At 45.5% G+C, this 20276-nt stretch overlaps 1 protein-coding gene across 7 annotated transcripts in view; it reads right to left on the reverse strand.

Moving 5' to 3' along the window:
* LOC118389600 (dedicator of cytokinesis protein 3-like) overlaps positions 1–20276 on the reverse strand; it is a 454681-nt gene that overhangs the window by 60551 nt on the left and 373854 nt on the right. For 6 of the 7 annotated variants that reach the window (XM_052526213.1, XM_052526214.1, XM_052526211.1 and 3 more), the window contains 7 exons: positions 16321–16513; positions 15145–15272; positions 11654–11800; positions 8688–8786; positions 7393–7487; positions 2132–2207; positions 453–553 (listed from right to left, as the gene is read on the reverse strand). In XM_052526213.1, coding sequence (XP_052382173.1) covers positions 453–553; positions 2132–2207; positions 7393–7487; positions 8688–8786; positions 11654–11800; positions 15145–15272; positions 16321–16513 — 839 coding nt within the window. The remainder of the gene's footprint in view (positions 1–452; positions 554–2131; positions 2208–7392; positions 7488–8687; positions 8787–11653; positions 11801–15144; positions 15273–16320; positions 16514–20276) is intronic. The other variant, XM_052526210.1, reaches the window with a different exon arrangement.

The following is a 20276-nucleotide window of genomic DNA, read 5'->3' on the forward strand; positions in this document are numbered from 1 at the left end:
ATGAACACTGGAGGTCGTTACTGTACAGATGGAGGTCGTTACTGTACAGATGAACACTGGAGGTCGTTACTGTACAGATGGAGGTCGTTACTGTACAGATGAACACTGGAGGTCGTTACTGTACAGATGGAGGTCGTTACTGTACAGATGAACACTGGAGGTCGTTACTGTACAGATGAACACTGGAGGTCGTTACTGTACAGATGAACACTGGAGGTCGTTACTGTACAGATGAACACTGGAGGTCGTTACTGTACAGATGAACACTTTAGAGACAACACAGCGTGCTTCAGGACAAGTGGTAAACCACGATGAAGAGTGGCAGGCCACTCTGTGAGCAGTCTTACTCATCCAACACATTCTCTGTACAATCAAAGAAAACATGATGCTTGAAGAGAAATGGTAAACGATGGTGATTGATGATTGAATGGGAACTCTTTGAGGGTACATACTTGTCCAACACGTTCTTCCTCTTGGCTGGGGTGGTGTTCTCTAGTTGTAGACTGGGCTGGCTGATGTAGAGAACAGCCAGACTGAAGTATGAGTTCCACACCTGGCCAGTGACACACATACATTAGCAAAACAAAAAAAAAGTACTTAAACAATGATACTCAATGTCTAGGTCAAACAGAAGAGCTTTATATTCACACACAACTAACCTTAAATTCACCCATAAGAGTTTAAGCTTTGTCCATGCCGGGAGAGAGGGATTCTACTCAGCTATATGGAATTGTTTTAAGAAGGTCGTACCAATGATCATTTTGATATTTGATTTGGAATTTTAGGAGAATATGAAAAAATATATAATAATTATTTGATAAAACATTTTAGCCTTACTGCTATTAGCCAATAGAAACACATTGAATAACAGACAGTCCTTACTGCTATTAGCCAATAGAAACACATTGAATAACAGATATTCCTTACTGCTATTAGCCAATAGAAACACATTGAATAACAGATAGTCCTTACTGCTATTAGCCAATAGAAACACATTGAATAACAGATAGTCCTTACTGCTATTAGCCAATAGAAACACATTGAATAACAGATAGTCCTTACTGCTATTAGCCAATAGAAACACATTGAATAACAGACAGTCCTTACTGCTATTAGCCAATAGAAACACATTGAATAACAGATAGTCCTTACTGCTATTAGCCAATAGAAACACATTGAATAAAAGATAGTCCTTACTGCTATTAGCCAATAGAAACACATTGAATAACAGATAGTCCTTACTGCTATTAGCCAATAGAAACACATTGAATAACAGATAGTCCTTACTGCTATTAGCCCATAGAAACACATTGAATAACAGATAGTCCTTACTGCTATTAGCCAATAGAAACACATTGAATAACAGATAGTCCTTACTGCTATTAGCCAATAGAAACACATTGAATAACAGATAGTCCTTACTGCTATTAGCCAATAGAAACACATTGAATAACAGATTAACTACATTGAACAACAGATATTAAATCTAAATGAAGTTTGTTCTGAAGTGTCTCTCCTATACCTGAGAGAAATAAGAAAGATCAGGAAACATTTTTTTTACCTTGTTATTTTTGTCACTAAAACAGTCTCCATATATATACCTCCATTCATTTTTCAACTGGTACCAGGGGACATTCATACGAGTCTTGTGAGACTACCGACGTGTTCGTGTTCATGAGAGACTCACCTTAACCACAGAGGTGTCATATTATAGTGTGTAGCCCGAACTGTTGGGACGCTACAGACGGTTTTGTGAGAAAACCGATTTCCGCGGATGTCTCATGCTCTGACAAACACCTCTGTTACCTTTTACTGCAGATTGAGATGCATGCTAAAAAAACAACGATATCTCTATCTTAAACTGAATGATTTTTAATTATGCTAATTTGATTTCCACAGTGGGGGGGAGCAATAACTCTAGGGGGTTCATTAATTTTTACAACATAGACAATTTTGACTTTGCAGCTGGCCCATCTAGCGGAAAGTGCTCTGTTCTGCCTCAAGGACAAGACTTGCGTGTGTGTGTGTGTGTGTGTGTTCGTGTGTTCACTCTGGCGTGGCCTGCAGCAACACACCAGCTCACTCGCTCTCCATCTGTGTGTGTGTGTGTCACTCTGTCAAAGTCACGCACCTTGAATTCAAAGTCAGCCTCGGTGAAGTTCTTGTGCAAAGCCGGGGACAGATATTGGACAGTTGTCACTATGGTGCTAGAGGGAGAAACACCAGCGATAAGTACAGAACTGTTAAACGGTTTTTGAAACAGCTAATTATCGATACATTCTGACGCCATTTTGTGGATGATCACATACAATGGGGATTCTTCAGAATATGTTTTAGAATGCTTTATAATATATTACCATGTATTGCAGGTAATTGACCACATTACCTCCGAGAGAGGATTCCCCGCCCACCCCCCTCACCACAAGCCGGAACACCACGCCCCCCCAGAGGAATTCCTCTGGACATTACCCCCCCCCAGAGGAATTCCTCTGGACATTACCCCCCCCCCCCAGAGGAATTCCTCTGGACATTACCCCCCCAGAGGAATTCCTCTGGACATTGTGTAAACTGTAAACCACATATTTATTATTTATATCCAGAGACTGCATTTATTGGAGCTGGGGATTTCAATAAAGGAAATCTGAGGGAAAATTCCTCCAATCAGATCACGCCTCCATTTTTCTACCTCCCCTCCTACAAAGCAGAAACTTAAACAGGAAGTACCTGTGGTAAGGACTGTTCTGACCAATCGGAATCTGTACATCAAGATTGTTTTGGGAAATGTTCCGTAGTTGTCACTGAGAATAGTATTGACGTATACAGTTCCTCAGGAAGTGCATAGAGGATGTTGTTCCCACTGTGACGATTAGAACTTATGCAAACTAAAAACCATAGACAGATGGCAGCATTACATGCCAAACAGAAAGCGAAAACCACATTTATCCACGGAAAGGTGAGTGGGAACTTTGACGTGTACAAACAGACCAGCTATGCAGGTGTGAAAAGAGGGATGGGAGGAGGTGTGGAAGAGGGGTTGGAGGTGTGGAAGAGGGGTTGGAGGTGAGGAAGAGGGGTGGGAGGTGTGGAAGAGGGGTGGGAGGTGTGGAAGAGGGGTTGGAGGTGTGGAAGAGGGGTGGGAGGTGTGGAAGAGGGATGGAGGTGAGGAAGAGGGTTGGAGGTATGGAAGAGGGGTTGGAGGTGTGGAAGAGGGGTGAGAGGAGGTGTGGAAGAGGGTGGGAGGAGGTGTGGAAGAGGGTGGGAGGAGGTGTGGAAGAGGGGTTGGAGGTGTGGAAGAGGGATGGGAGGTGAGGAAGAGGGGTTGGAGGTGTGGAAGAGGGGTTGGATGTGTGGAAGAGGGGTTGGAGGTGTGGAAGAGGGATGGGAGGTGAGGAAGAGGGGTTGGAGGTGTGGAAGAGGGGTTGGAGGTGTGGAAGAGGGGTTGGATGTGTGGAAGAGGGATGGGAGGTGTGGAAGAGGGGTTGGAGGTGTGGAAGAGGGATGGGAGGTGTGGAAGAGGGGTTGGAGGTGTGGAAGAGGGGTGGGAGGTGTGGAAGAGGGGTTGGAGGTGTGGAAGAGGGGTGGGAGGTGTGGAAGAGGGGTGGGAGGTGTGGAAGAGGGGTTGGAGGTGTGGAAGAGGGGTTGGAGGTGTGGAAGAGGGATGGGAGGTGAGGAAGAGGGGTGGGAGGTGTGGAAGAGGGGTTGGAGGTGTGGAAGAGGGGTGGGAGGTGTGGAAGAGGGGTTGGAGGTGTGGAAGAGGGGTGGGAGGTGTGGAAGAGGGGTGGGAGGTGTGGAAGAGGGGTTGGAGGTGTGGAAGAGGGGTTGGAGGTGTGGAAGAGGGATGGGAGGTGAGGAAGAGGGGTTGGAGGTATGGAAGAGGGGTTGGAGGTGTGGAAGAGGGGTGAGAGGAGGTGTGGAAGAGGGGTGGGAGGAGGTGTGGAAGAGGGGTGGGAGGAGGTGTGGAAGAGGGGTTGGAGGTGTGGAAGAGGGATGGGAGGTGAGGAAGAGGGGTTGGAGGTGTGGAAGAGGGGTTGGATGTGTGGAAGAGGGGTTGGAGGTGTGGAAGAGGGATGGGAGGTGAGGAAGAGGGGTTGGAGGTGTGGAAGAGGGGTTGGAGGTGTGGAAGAGGGGTTGGATGTGTGGAAGAGGGATGGGAGGTGTGGAAGAGGGGTTGGAGGTGTGGAAGAGGGATGGGAGGTGTGGAAGAGGGGTTGGAGGTGTGGAAGAGGGATGGGAGGTGAGGAAGAGGGGTTGGAGGTGTGGAAGAGGGGTTGGAGGTGTGGAAGAGGGGTTGGATGTGTGGAAGAGGGGTTGGATGTGTGGAAGAGGGGTTGGAGGTGTGGAAGAGGGATGGGAGGTGAGGAAGAGGGGTTGGAGGTGTGGAAGAGGGGTTGGAGGTGTGGAAGAGGGGTTGGATGTGTGGAAGAGGGGTTGGAGGTGTGGAAGAGGGATGGGAGGTGAGGAAGAGGGGTTGGAGGTATGGAAGAGGGGTTGGAGGTGTGGAAGAGGGGGTGTGGAAGAGGGGTGGGAGGTGTGGAAGAGGGGGTGTGGAAGAGGGGTTGGAGGTGGAAGAGGGTGGGAGGTGTGGAAGAGGGTGGGAGGTGTGGAAGAGGGGTGGGAGGTGTGGAAGAGGGGTTGGATGTGTGGAATAATATAATAATATAATAATATATGCCATTTAGCAGACGCTTTTATCCAAAGCGACTTACAGTCATGTGTGCATACATTCTACGTATGGGTGGTCCCGGGGATCGAACCCACTACCCTGGCGTTACACACGCCATGCTCTACCAACTGAGCTACAGAAGGACGAGGGGTTGGAGGTGTGAAAGAGGGGTTGGAGGTGTGGAAGAGGGGTTGGAGGTGTGGAAGAGGGGTTGGAGGTGAGAAAGAGGGGTTGGAGGTGTGGAAGAGGGGTGGGAGGTGTGGAAGAGGGGTTGGAGGTGTGGAAGAGGGGTGGGAGGTGTGGAAGAGGGGTTGGAGGTGTGGAAGAGGGATGGGAGGTGAGGAAGAGGGGTTGGAGGTGTGGAAGAGGGATGGGAGGTGAGGAAGAGGGATGGGAGGTGTGGAAGAGGGGTTGGAGGTGTGGAAGAGGGGGTGTGGAAGAGGGGTGGGAGGTGTGGAAGAGGGGGGTGTGGAAGAGGGGTGGGAGGTGTGGAAGAGGGGGTGTGGAAGAGGGGTTGGAGGTGTGGAAGAGGGGTTGGAGGTGTGGAAGAGGGATGGGAGGTATGGAAGAGGGGTTGGAGGTATGGAAGAGGGGTTGGAGGTATGGAAGAGGGGATGGAGGTGTGGAAGAGGGGTTGGAGGTGTGAATGAGGGTTTGAGGTGTGAATGAGGGGTTGGAGGTATGGAAGAGGGGTGAGAGGAGGTTTGAAAGAGGGATGGGAGGAGGTGTGGAAGAGGGGTTGGAGGTGTGGAAGAGGGGTTGGAGGTGTGAAAGAGGGGTTGGAGGTGTGGAAGAGGATGGGAGGTATGGAAGAGGGGTGAGAGGAGGTTTGAAAGAGGGATGGGAGGAGGTGTGGAAGAGGGGTGGGAGGTGTGGAAGAGGGGTTGGAGGTGTGGAAGAGGGGTTGGAGGTGTGGAAGAGGGGTTGGAGGTGTGGAAGAGGGATGGGAGGTATGGAAGAGGGGTTGGAGGTATGGAAGAGGGGTTGGAGGTGTGGAAGAGGGGTTGGAGGTGTGGAAGAGGGGTTGGAGGTGTGAATGAGGGGTTTGAGGTGTGAATGAGGGGTTGGAGGTATGGAAGAGGGATGGGAGGTATGGAAGAGGGGTGAGAGGAGGTTTGAAAGAGGGATGGGAGGAGGTGTGGAAGAGGGGTTGGAGGTGTGGAAGAGGGGTTGGAGGTGTGAAAGAGGGGTTGGAGGTGTGGAAGAGGGATGGGAGGTATGGAAGAGGGGTGAGAGGAGGTTTGAAAGAGGGATGGGAGGAGGTGTGGAAGAGGGGTGGGAGGTGTGGAAGAGGGGTTGGAGGTGTGAATGAGGGGTTGGAGGTGTGAATGAGGGGTTGGAGGTGTGAATGAGGGGTTGGAGGTATGGAAGAGGTGTTGGAGGTGTGGAAGAGGGGTTGGAGGTATGGAAGAGGGGTTGGAGGTATGGAAGAGGGGTTGGAGGTATGGAAGAGGGGTTGGAGGTATGGAAGAGGGGTTGGAGGTATGGAAGAGGGGTTGGAGGTGTGGAAGAGGGGTTGGAGGTATGGAAGAGGGGTTGGAGGTATGGAAGAGGGTTTGGAGGTGTGGAAGAGGGGTTGGAGGTATGGAAGAGGTGTTGGAGGTGTGGAAGAGGGATGTGAGGTGTGGAAGAGGGGTTGGAGGTGTGGAAGAGGGGTTGGAGGTATGGAAGAGGGGTTGGAGGTGTGGAAGAGGGGTTGGAGGTATGGAAGAGGTGTTGGAGTTGTGGAAGAGGGATGGGAGGTATGGAAGAGGGGTGAGAGGAGGTTTGAAAGAGGGATGGGAGGAGGTTCGAAAGAGGGATGGGAGGAGGTGTGGAAGAGGGGTGGGAGGTGTGGAAGAGGGGTTGGAGGTGTGGAAGAGGGGTTGGAGGTATGGAAGAGGGGTTGGAGGTGTGGAAGAGGGGTTGGAGGTATGGAAGAGGTGTTGGAGGTGTGGAAGAGGGATGGGAGGTATGGAAGAGGGGTGAGAGGAGGTTTGAAAGAGGGATGGGAGGAGGTTTGAAAGAGGGATGGGAGGAGGTGTGGAAGAGGGGTGGGAGGTGTGGAAGAGGGGTTGGAGGTGTGAAAGAGGGGTTGGAGGTGTGGAAGAGGGATGGGAGGTGTGGAAGAGGGGTTGGAGGTATGGAAGAGGGGTTGGAGGTATGGAAGAGGGGTGAGAGGAGGTTTGAAAGAGGGATGGGAGGAGGTTTGAAAGAGGGATGGGAGGAGGTTTGAAAGAGGGATGGGTGCAGGTGTGGAAAAGTGATTGGAGGTGTGGAAGAGGGGTGAGAGGAGATTTGAAAGAGGGATGGGACGAGGTGTGGAAGAGGGGTGGGAGGAGGTTTGAAAGAGGGATGGGAGGAGGTGTGGAAGAGGGTTGGGAGGAGGTTTGAAAGAGGGGTGGGAGGAGGTTTGAAAGAGGGGTAGGAGGAGGTTTGAAAGAGGGGTAGGAGGAGGTTTGAAAGAGGGATGGGAGGAGGTGTGGAAGAGGGATGGGAGGAGGTGTGGAAGAGGGATGGGAGGAGGTTTGAAAGAGGGATGGGAGCCACATGGAGATGTACTTGCTGGTCAGCTCATCACGTTCCAGTCCTGTGTGTGTGTGTGTGTGTGTGTGTGTGTGTGTGTGTGTGTGTGTGTGTGTGTGTGTGTGTGTGTGTGTGTGTGTGTGTGTGTGTGTGTGTGTGTGTGTGTGTGTGTGTGTGTGTGTGTGTGTGTGTGTGTGTGTGTGTGTGTGTGTGTTCAGACCTACTTGCTGGTTAGCAGCCTCATCACGTTCCAGTCCCGGGGAAAAATACTGAGCTTCATCAGGTTACGAAACACACAGAATATCTTCAGAAGGAACTCCTGAGAGAGAGAGAGAGAGAGAGAGAGAGAGAGAGAGAGAGAGAGAGAGAGAGAGAGAGAGAGAGAGAGAGAGAGAGAGAGAGAGAGAGAGAGAGAGAGAGAAAGAGAGAGAGAGAGAGAGAGAGAGAGACGTAGAATACCAAATAATGCATGCAGAGCAAAATCAGGCCCGATACCCACTAATTATCAAAATCCAGAAAAGAGCTGTTAAATTCTACAACCACCTAAAAGGAAGCGATTCCCAAACCTTCCATAACAAAGCCATCACCTACAGAGAGATGAACGTGGAGAAGAGTCCCCTAAGCAAGCTGGTCCTGGGGCTCTGTTCACAAACACAAACACACCCCACCGAGCCCCAGGACAGCAACACAATTAAAACCAAACAAATCATGAGAAAATAAAAAGATAATTACTTGACACATTGGAAAGAATTAACAAAAAAACAGAGCAAACTAGAATGCTATTTGGCCCTAAACAGAGAGTACACAGCGGCAGAATACCTTTGACTATGTACAGACTCAGTGAGCATAGCCTTGCTATTGAGAAAGGCCGCCGTAGGCAGACATGGCTCTCAAGAGAATACAGGCTATGTGCTCACTGCCCACAAAATAAGGTGGAAACTGAGCTGCACTTCCTAACCTCCTGTCCAATGTATGACCATATTAGAGAGACATATTTCCCTCAGATTACACAGATCCACAAAGAATTTGAAAAACAAATCCAATTTTGATAAACTCCCATATCTACTGGGTGTAATTCCACAGTGTGCCATCACAGCAGCAAGATTTGTGACCTGTTGCCACGAGAAAAGGGCAACCAGTGAAGAACAAACACCATTGTAAATACAACCCATATTTATGCTTATTTATTTTCCCTTGTGTACTTTAACCATATGTACATTGTTACAACACTGTATATATATATATATACAGAGAGAGAGAGAGAGAGAGAGACAGAGTCATGTGTGTCCTTAACCATGAGCAGGCCAGAACACTGGAACAAAACCAACATGTCCGTTCAACCATGACTACACATCTGTCCTCTCCTCCCCTTCATCTGCACTGATTGGAACATATATGACAGGTGAAGACAAAATGGTGGAAACTCAGCATTTAGGCTGATGAATTCATGAATCGCATCACATTCTTTCAGGTCAGTGGAATGAGGAAGAGGAGGACATTGAGAAAGAGACAGTCTCACCTTGACTTCCTCTTTGCTCTGGAAGTTGTCCAGTAGATGGTTGAAGTGGATGTCAGACATCTGACGCAGCAGGGATAGGAGGCAGGACACATATTCTCCCTGCCAATGAGAACACAGGCACACACATGTCAGCCAATCACAGTGCAACGCGAGCCACCCAATGACCAATGAAAACACAGATGGGGAAGAAGGGGGGTTAGGATAACGAAGGATGAAGGGAGATGATTGGATGAGGGTATGTTTCAAAGGATAACTGTAAGATAGTTTAGTTACTTAGTAAGTTAGTTACATTATTCAGCTTAGTTTAGCTACTGTATTCAGTTTAGTTACTGTATTCAGTTTAGTTTAGTTACTGTATTCAGTTTAGTTACTGTATTCAGTTTAGTTTAGTTACTGTTTTCAGCTTAGTTTAGCTACTGTATTCAGATTAGTTTAGTTACTTAGTAAGTTAGTTACATCATTCAGCTTAGTTTAGCTACTGTATTCAGATTAGTTTAGTTACTTAGTAAGTTAGTTACATCATTCAGCTTAGTTTAGCTACTGTATTCAGTTTAGTTACTGTATTCAGTTTAGTTTAGTTACTGTTTTCAGCTTAGTTTAGCTACTGTATTCAGATTAGTTTAGTTACTTAGTAAGTTAGTTACATCATTCAGCTTAGTTTAGTTACTGTATTCAGCTTAGTTACTGTATTCAGATTAGTTTAGTTACTGTATTCAGTTTAGTTACTGTTTTCAGCTTAGTTTAGCTACTGTATTCAGATTAGTTTAGTTACTTAGTAAGTTAGTTACATTATTCAGCTTAGTTTAGCTACTGTATTCAGTTTAGTTACTGTATTCAGTTTAGTTTAGTTACTGTATTCAGTTTAGTTACTGTATTCAGTTTAGTTTAGTTACTGTTTTCAGCTTAGTTTAGCTACTGTATTCAGATTAGTTTAGTTACTTAGTAAGTTAGTTACATCATTCAGCTTAGTTTAGCTACTGTATTCAGATTAGTTTAGTTACTTAGTAAGTTAGTTACATCATTCAGCTTAGTTTAGCTACTGTATTCAGTTTAGTTACTGTATTCAGTTTAGTTTAGTTACTGTTTTCAGCTTAGTTTAGCTACTGTATTCAGATTAGTTTAGTTACTTAGTAAGTTAGTTACATCATTCAGCTTAGTTTAGTTACTGTATTCAGCTTAGTTACTGTATTCAGATTAGTTTAGTTACTGTATTCAGTTTAGTTACTGTTTTCAGCTTAGTTTAGCTACTGTATTCAGATTAGTTTAGTTACTTAGTAAGTTAGTTACATCATTCAACTTAGTTTAGCTACTGTATTCAGTTTAGTTTAGTTACTGTATTCAGCTTAGTTACTGTATTCAGCTTAGTTACTGTTTTCAGCTTAGTTTAGCTACTGTATTCAGCTTAGTTACTGTATTCAGTTTAGTTACTGTATTCAGCTTAGTTTAGTTACTGTATTCAGCTTAGTTTAGTTACTGTTTTCAGCTTAGTTTAGTTACTGATTTCAGCTTAGTTTAGTTACTGTATTCAGCTTAGTTACTGTATTCAGCTTAGTTTAGTTACTGTTTTCAGCTTAGTTTAGTTACTGTATTCAGCTGAGTTTAGTTACTTAGTAAGTTAGTTACATGATTCAACTTAGTTTAGTTACTCTATTCAGATTAATTACTGTATTCAGCTTAGCTTAGTTACTGTATTCAGATTAATTACTGTATTCAGCTTAGTTTAGTTGCTGTATTCAGATTAGTTACTGTATTCAGCTTAGTTTAGTTACTGTATTCAGATTAGTTACTGTATTCAGCTTAGTTTAGTTACTGTATTCAGCTTAGTTTAGTTACTGTATTCAGATTAATTTAGTTACTGTATTCAGCTTAGTTTAGTTACTGTGTTCAGCTTAGTTTAGTTACTGTATTCAGTTTAGGTTAGTTACTGCATTCATCTTAGTTACTGTATTCAGCTTAGTTTAGTTACTGTATTCAGCTTAGTTCATTTACTGTATTCAGATTAGTTTAGTTACTGCATTCAGTTTAGTTACTGAGTTCCTAACAGTGAGAAAAAATAAATTGATCAAAAACATTCAACAAATAAATGTACGCAAAAAAATGCTTTGGGCCTCATACTTTTATTACTGTGAGTCTTTTATTTGACTGCATTCCTCTGAAAACACTCCTAATAGACAAGCTACAAACTGGTACAGGGTTATGAAGCGCAGGGACACAATGAACAAGGGAACAAATAGGGACAGTGGTGGAGGTGAGGGGAATCATATAGAGACAGGAGTAGTGAGGGGAATCATATAGAGACAGGAGTAGTGAGGGGAATCATATAGAGACAGGAGTAGTGAGGGGGGAATCATATAGAGACAGGAGTAGTGAGGGGAATCATATAGAGACAGGAGTAGTGAGGGGGGAATCATATAGAGACAGGAGTAGTGAGGGGGGAATCATATAGAGACAGGAGTAGTGAGGGGAATCATATAGAGACAGGACTAGTGAGGGGAATCATATAGAGACAGGAGTAGTGAGGGGGGAATCATATAGAGACAGGAGTAGTGAGGGGAATCATATAGAGACAGGAGTAGTGAGGGGAATCATATAGAGACAGGAGTAGTGAGGGGGGAATCATATAGAGACAGGAGTAGTGAGGGGAATCATATAGAGACAGGAGTAGTGAGGGGGAATCATATAGAGACAGGAGTAGTGAGGGGAATCATATAGAGACAGGAGTAGTGAGGGGAATCATATAGAGACAGGAGTAGTGAGGGGAATCATATAGAGACAGGAGTAGTGAGGGGGGAATCATATAGAGACAGGAGTAGTGAGGGGGAATCATATAGAGACAGGAGTGGGGGAAGTGATGGGGAAATAGAGATGAGTAGGACCGGGCTGATGAAGAGAGAGAGAGAGGAAGTTTGGAGAGTAGAGGAGGATGAAGTAGGATGGATAGTAGAAGCAGATTGTTAGTTACTAACAGTGATCTCAGCCGTGCACTGCGGGCAGCGATGGCCTCTTACCGCCTCCTGGGACTGAGACTTGGTCATGATGGCCAGCAGGGTCTGGAGAAGCACATCCAGGAGAGATTCCACCATCATCTCTACCTCCTCCTGCACTGGGGTGTCCTAGGGGGAGATATGAATACATGGGAAATCAATGTATACCCTCTCCTGGGTGAAGAAGACCACAGGATTCCTACTGTACACGAAGAACTCCAGGAAGACCACAGGAATCATACTGTACATGAAAAACATCTTTACTCTAGCTTTAACTTCATGACTGATGTCTTGAGATGTTGTTTCAATATATCCACATAATTTTCATTTCCTCATGATGCCATCTATTTTGTGAAGTGCACCAGTCCCTCCTGCAGCAAAGCACCCCCACAACATGATTCTGCCACCCCCGTGCTTCACGGTTGGGATGGTGTTCTTCGGTGTACAAGCCTCCCCCTTTTTCCTCCAAACATAACAATGGTCATTATGGCCAAACAGTTCTATTTTTGTTTCATCAGGCCAGAGGACATTTCTCCAAAAAGTACCATCTTTGTCCCCATGTGCAGTTGCAAACCGTAGTCTGGCTTTTTTATGGCGGTTTTGGAGCAGTGGCTTCTTCCATGCTGAGCGGCCTTTCAGGTTATGTTCATATAGGACTCGTTTTACTGTGGATATAGATACTTTTGTACCTGTTTCCTCCAGCATCTTCACAAGGTCCTTTGCTGTTGTTCTGGGATTGATTTGCACTTTTCGCCCCAAAATACGTTAATCTCTAGGAGACAGAATGCATCTCCTTCCTGAGCGGTATGACGGCTGCGTGGTCCCATGGTGTTTATACTTGCGTACTATTGTCTGTACAGATGAACATGGTACCTTCAGGCGTTTGGAAATTGCACCCAAGGATGAGCTAGACTTGTGGAGGTCTACAATTTTTTTTCTGAGCTCTTGGCTGATTTCTTTTGATTTTCCCATGATGTCAAACAAAGAGGCACTGAGTTTGAAGGTAGGCCTTGGAATACATCCACAGGTACACCTCCAATTGACTCAAATGATGTCAATTAGCCTATCAGAAGCTTCTAAAGCCATGACATAATTTTCTGGAATTTTCCAAGCTGTTTAAAGGCACAGTCAACTTAGTGTATGCAAACTTCTGACCCACTGGAATTGTGATACAGTGAATTATAAGTGTAAATAGTCTGTCTGTATACAATTGTTGGAAAAATGACTTATGTCGTGCACACAGTAGATGTCGTAACCGACTTGCCAAAACTATAGTTCGTTAACAAGACATTTGTGGAGTGGTTGAAAAACAAGTTTTAATGACTCCAACCTAAGTGCAAGTAAACTTCCGACTTCATCTGTATCTGGTTAAGGTGTATGTAAACCTCCGACCTCATCTGTATTTGGTTAAGGTGTATGTAAACCTCCGACTTCATCTGTATCTGGTTAAGGTGTATGTAAACCTCCGACTTCATCTGTATCTGGTTAAGGTGTATGTAAACATCCGACCTCATCTGTATCTGGTTAAGGTGTATGTAAACCTCCGACTTCATCTGTATTTGGTTAAGGTGTATGTAAACCTCCGACTTCATCTGTATCTGGTTAAGGTGTATGTAAACATCCGACTTCAACTGTATTTGGTTAAGGTGTATGTAAACCTCCGACTTCATCTGTATCTGGTTAAGGTGTATGTAAACATCCGACTTCATCTGTATCTGGTTAAGGTGTATGTTAACCTCCGACTTCATCTGTATCTTATACAGTGTCATCAACCATTGAACCATCTACAGACTTCCTAAATGCGAATTAATGGTTTAAAATTGAGAGTCAGGATTGCTTTGACACAGTTGCTCATACACAAGGAGGCCTGACCAATGTCTGTTAATCATACTAGAACCTGACGCCACGTGATGTAATTATATTTGTCCTGTTTGTACGGACTAGAGAGAGTTTACCAGAGAGCTGGTCTTGATGATGGAGAAGATAGAGACTAGAGATAGTTTACCAGAGTGCTGGTCTTGATGATGGAGAAGATAGAGACTAGAGATAGTTTACCAGAGAGCTGGTCTTGATGATGGAGAAGATAGAGACTAGAGAGAGTTTACCAGAGAGCTGGTCTTGATGATGGAGAAGATAGAGACTAGAGAGAGTTTACCAGAGAGCTGGTCTTGATGATGGAGAAGATAGAGACTAGAGAGAGTTTACCAGAGAGCTGGTCTTGATGATGGAGAAGATAGAGACTAGAGAGAGTTTACCAGAGAGCTGGTCTTGATGATGGAGAAGATAGAGACTAGAGAGAGTTTACCAGAGAGCTGGTCTTGATGATGGAGAAGATAGAGACTAGAGATAGTTTACCAGAGAGCTGGTCTTGATGATGGAGAAGATAGAGACTAGAGAGAGTTTACGAGAGAGCTGGTCTTGATGATGGAGAAGATAGAGACTAGAGAGAGTTTACCAGAGAGCTGGTCTTGATGATGGAGAAGATAGAGACTAGAGAGAGTTTACCAGAGAGCTGGTCTTGATGATGGAGAAGATAGAGACTAGAGATAGTTTACCAGAGAGCTGGTCTTGATGATGGAGAAGATAGAGACTAGAGAGAGTTTACCAGAGAGCTGGTCTTGATGATGGAGAAGATAGAGACTAGAGAGAGTTTACCAGAGAGCTGGTCTTGATGATGGAGAAGATAGAGACTAGAGAGAGTTTACCAGACTGCTGGTCTTGATGATGGAGAAGATAGAGACTAGAGATAGTTTACCAGACTGCTGGTCTTGATGATGGAGAAGATAGAGACTAGAGAGAGTTTACCAGAGAGCTGGTCTCGATGATGGAGAAGATAGAGACCAGAGATAGTTTACCAGAGAGCTGGTCTTGATGATGGAGAAGATAGAGACTAGAGATAGTTTACCAGAGAGCTGGTCTTGATGATGGAGAAGATAGAGACTAGAGAGAGTTTACCAGAGAGCTGGTCTTGATGATGGAGAAGATAGAGACTAGAGAGAGTTTACCAGAGAGCTGGTCTTGATGATGGAGAAGATAGAGACTAGAGAGAGTTTACCAGAGAGCTGGTCTTGATGATGGAGAAGATAGAGACTAGAGAGAGTTTACCAGAGAGCTGGTCTTGATGATGGAGAAGATAGAGACTAGAGAGAGTTTACCAGAGAGCTGGTCTTGATGATGGAGAAGATAGAGACTAGAGATAGTTTACCAGAGAGCTGGTCTTGATGATGGAGAAGATAGAGACTAGAGATAGTTTACCAGAGAGCTGGTCTTGATGATGGAGAAGATAGAGACTAGAGATAGTTTACCAGAGAGCATGTCTTGATGATGGAGAAGATAGAGACTAGAGATAGTTTACCAGATGGAGAAGATAGAGAATAGAGATAGTTTACCAGATGGAGAAGATAGAGACTAGAGATCATTTACCAGAGTGCTGGTCTTGATGATGGAGAAGATAGAGACTAGAGATAGTTTACCAGAGAGCTGGTCTTGATGATGGAGAAGATACTGCTGAGGATGCCAGAACAGATGAGGAGCTCTTTCTGCTGTCTCAGGTGGAGGTGGATGTGATGTAGAACTACAGGAAGCAAGATCCTACGAGACTCTGAGAGAGAGAGATACACGGAAAGAGAGAATTTACCTATAATTGACCGACACAACAGTTTTTGATTAAAAAAATAAAATAAAATAAAAATTCTCCCCAAATGGTTGTTTACAGTCTTGTCCCATCAATGCAACTCCCCTACAGACTCAGGAGAGGCGAAGGTCAAGAGCTATACGTCCTCCTAAACACGGCCGTGCCAAGCCACATTGCTTCTTGACACAGTGCACGCTTAACCCGGAAGCCAGCCGCACCAATGTGTCAGAGGAAACACTGTCCAGCTGGCGTGCAGGCGCCCGGCCTGCCACAAGGAGTTGTTAGAAGGCGATGGGACAAGGAAATCCTGGTCGGCCAAACCCTCCCCTAACCCGGACCACGCTGGGCCAAACCCTCCCCTAACCCGGATGATGCTGGGCCAAACCCTCCCCTGACCCGGATGATGCTGGGCCAAACCCTCCCCTAACCCGGACGATGCTGGGCCAAACCTTCCCCTAACCCAGACCATGCTGGGCCAAACCCTCCCCTAACCCGGACGATGCTGGGCCAAACCCTCCCCTAACCCGGATGATGCTGGGCCAAACCCTCCCCTAACCCGGATGATGCTGGGCCAAACCCTCCCCTAACCCGGACGATGCTGGGCCAAACCCTCCCCTAACCCAGACCATGCTGGGCCAAACCCTCCCCTAACCCGGACGATGCTGGGCCAAACCCTCCCCTAACCCGGACGATGCTGGGCCAAACCCTCCCCCTAACCCGGACGATGCTGGGCCAATTGTGCGCCGCCTCATGGGTCTCCCAACACGGCCGGCTGTGACACGGCCTAGGATCGAACCAAGGTCTGTAGTGACGCCTTAGACAGCTGCACCACTCGGGAGGCCCAACCTATACCACAGTTCACGATACCTTCTGTATTTCATCCATTCACATCCATGTGGATCTTTTTACTTACCTATTATAAGTAAAACAACCCGAAAACTCTGAACAAAAAAACTGGTGTCATGCATCAAAATGGTCATCAGCCTGAGTGTTTATAATGTCATCCAAGTGGTACCTGGGAAAGAGAAGAGGCGGCTGTCGACGGTGCGAGCGATGGACTGCAGTTTGACCACGTCCATGGACTGTCCGATGTGTACGGTACTTGGCATACTGCCCAGCGTGCCCCGTACGAACTCTGCCACTTCCTGGACCGTAAACATCTGAAGCAGTTCGTCAAAGATAGCCGGGAACGAGTTCAATAGCGCCGCCTAGTGGTGGGGGAGAAACAGAGGGAGGCTGAGAGATGGGGAGAGAGTGACCAGCTCCATACTCCACACTGGACCAATGGCTCAGGGATGTGGTGTGGGTGATTTTGAGGGTGTGAGACAGACAGGCCAGTGTACCAAGGAGCAACAAACTAATCGAAATGGAAGGATAACCTGTCAAAAATCAGAAATGTCCCATTCATAGATTTTTGACATTTCTCGTTCATATTGATCCTCTTGCACCTAGGTACCATACATCAACCTATGGCCCAACAGTCCAAATGACACAAAGACAATCCTGCAAAAGTGGTGGGGATCTCCAAGGATCTCCAGGCATCACAGAGTCATTACACAGAGTCATATCATAGAGTCATTACACAGAGTCATAACATAGAGTCATTACACAGAGTCATTACACAGAGTCATGGCTCGTGGGAAGACATGACATGATGATGCAAGATTAGGAAAAGAGTTTGTCAGGTTAAACAAAACACAGGAGGCAAACCACATACATTTACAAGGTTTCATTCTGTTTGGATTGATGAAATGGTTGGGAGATTGGTTGGTGAGTTGGTTGGGAGATTGGTTGGTGAGTTGGTTGGGAGATTGATTGGTGAGTTGGTTGGGAGATTGGTTGGTGAGTTGGTTGGGAGATTGATTGGTGAGTTGGTTGGGAGATTGATTGGTGAGTTGGTTGGGAGATTGGTTGGTGAGTTGGTTGGGAGATTGATTGGTGAGTTGTTTGGGAGATTGATTGGTGAGTTGGTTGGGAGATTGATTGGTGAGTTGGTTGGGAGATTGCTTGGTGAGTTGGTTGGGAGATTGATTGGTGAGTTGGTTGGGAGATTGATTGGTGAGTTGGTTGGGCGATTGATTGGTGAGTTGGTTGGGAGATTGATTGGTGAGTTGGTTGGGAGATTGATTGGTGAGTTGGTTGGGAGATTGATTGGTGAGTTGGTTGGGAGATTGGTTGGTGAGTTGGTTGGGAGATTGGTTGGTGAGTTGGTTGGGAGATTGGTTGGTGAGTTGGTTGGGAGATTGATTGGTGAGTTGGTTGGGAGATTGATTGGTGAGTTGGTTGGGAGATTGATTGGTGAGTTGGTTGGGAGATTGATTGGTGAGTTGGTTGGGAGATTGATTGGTGAGTTGGTTGGGAGATTGGTTGGTGAGTTGGTTGGGAGATTGGTTGGTGAGTTGGTTGGGAGATTGATTGGTGAGTTGGTTGGGAGATTGATTGGTGAGTTGGTTGGGAGATTGGTTGGGAGATTGATTGGTGAGTTGGTTGGGAGATTGATTGGTGAGTTGGTTGGGAGATTGATTGGTGAGTTGGTTGGGAGATTGGTTGGTGAGTTGGTTGGGAGATTGGTTGGTGAGTTGGTTGGGAGATTGGTTGGTGAGTTGGTTGGGAGATTGGTTGGTGAGTTGGTTGGGAGATTGGTTGGTGAGTTGGTTGGGAGATTGGTTGGTGAGTTGGTTGGGAGATTGATTGGTGAGTTGGTTGGGAGATTGGTTGGGAGATTTATTGGTGAGTTGGTTGGGAGATTGATTGGTGAGTTGGTTGGGAGATTGGTTGGTGAGTTGGTTGGGAGATTGGTTGGTGAGTTGGTTGGGAGATTGGTTGGTGAGTTGGTTGGGAGATTGGTTGGTGAGTTGGTTGGGAGATTGATTGGTGAGTTGGTTGGGAGATTGGTTGGGAGATTGATTGGTGAGTTGGTTGGGAGATTGGTTGGGAGATTGATTGGTGAGTTGGTTGGGAGATTGGTTGGGAGATTGATTGGTGAGTTGGTTGGGAGATTGGTTGGGAGATTGATTGGTGAGTTGGTTGGGAGATTGATTGGTGAGTTGTTTGGGAGATTGATTGGTGAGTTGTTTGGGAGATTGATTGGTGAGTTGGTTGGGAGATTGGTTGGTGAGTTGGTTGGGAGATTGATTGGTGAGTTGTTTGGGAGATTGATTGGTGAGTTGTTTGGGAGATTGATTGGTGAGTTGTTTGGGAGATTGATTGGTGAGTTGTTTGGGAGATTGATTGGTGAGTTGGTTGGGAGATTGATTGGTGAGTTGTTTGGGAGATTGATTGGTGAGTTGGTTGGGAGATTGATTGGTGAGTTGGTTGGGAGATTGGTTGGTGAGTTGGTTGGGAGATTGATTGGTGAGTTGTTTGGGAGATTGATTGGTGAGTTGGTTGGGAGATTGATTGGTGAGTTGGTTGGGAGATTGATTGGTGAGTTGGTTGGGAGATTGATTGGTGAGTTGGTTGGGAGATTGATTGGTGAGTTGGTTGGGAGATTGATTGGTGAGTTGGTTGGGAGATTGATTGGTGAGTTGGTTGGGAGATTGATTGGTGAGTTGGTTGGGAGATTGATTGGTGAGTTGGTTGGGAGATTGATTGGTGAGTTGGTTGGGAGATTGATTGGTGAGTTGGTTGGGAGAGTGATTGGTGAGTTGGTTGGGAGATTGATTGGTGAGTTGGTTGGGAGATTGATTGGTGAGTTGGTTGGGAGATTTATTGGTGAGTTGGTTGAGAGATTGGTTGGTGAGTTGGTTGGGAGATTGATTGGTGAGTTGGTTGGGAGATTGGTTGGTGAGTTGTTTGAGGGGTTGATTGTAAAAGGGGTTGGTTATTTGGGAATGGGTAGGAGGATTGGTTGTTTTTAAAAGGGGTTGGTCATTTGGGAAGGGGTAGGTGGATTGGTTGAGAGGAGGTAGGAGCAATGTTCCCTCTAAAGTTTCTGGGCACTGAGCAAATTTCAGGTCTGCTGAGTGCAAATTTGAACATTGTACCAGAGTGGCCTACCATAAAAAACAACGGCGGAAATGCATCCCATAACATTTTAACATGGAAACAGCTGTTCTATCACTCAGCCTACAGTAGCAGCCAATGAGTGGTGTTCAATGTAGACCTACATTCTATGAGACTTTTGAAAAAAACGTCTTTGCATTAATCAGGTGTCTGAACATGTTGTTGTGTTGTTCGATGCAAGAAACCCTTTTACAAAATAAAATGCATCATTATTCCCGTACCATTATTACAGAGAATCAGACAAATACCCTCTGCCTATTGGCTACTTAGCTTATCCAATCTGGTCTCAAAATACAACACTGCCCCTTTAAGACAAAAAAAAGCTCTTTACCTGTCTCACTTTTCTTTTTTAGATGGCTAGAAATGCAATATTTTGGAGATTTCGTTTTCATTTAACCTAGAGTGAGTTAAATTAACATCTGCATTTTGAAAGAGGATTTGGAAAATTAAGGTTACACTAAGAGCACAACATTTCTACACCCTAATTGTAGTCTAACCAATACCCAAACGGAGATTCAGTGAAAATAAAAACCTCATTGATTTATCAAGACCAGCCCCCATGCTTGTCTCAGAGCAGGGCTAAATGGGGCTGAAATAGTTGACCACAGCGGGTAGACTATTGCTTCAGATCCTATTGCTTCTAACTTAAATATGCTCTTTAAACAAATAAGACCTACACCACTTTTAACAGCACATTACTCAACACTAGTGAGACTCATGTCGCCTACAGTAAACCATCAGTATATCTAATAATATGACGTGACTCTTCGCCAATAATTACATATATTGGAGGATTGGAGGATATTGCTGTAACTCAGTGATAGTTATTCCCACAGTAATTTGTTATTGATCCATAACTAAATCAACATCGGCATTTTGAAAGAGTATTTTTATCACTATTTTATTAATTAATTAATTAAAGATGCCATTCTAAGTTACATTGTTTTAGTATGAAACGTGCAGACT

The sequence above is a fragment of the Oncorhynchus keta genome, chromosome 10 (genome assembly GCF_023373465.1).
Source record: "Oncorhynchus keta strain PuntledgeMale-10-30-2019 chromosome 10, Oket_V2, whole genome shotgun sequence".
NCBI lineage: Eukaryota > Metazoa > Chordata > Actinopteri > Salmoniformes > Salmonidae > Oncorhynchus > Oncorhynchus keta.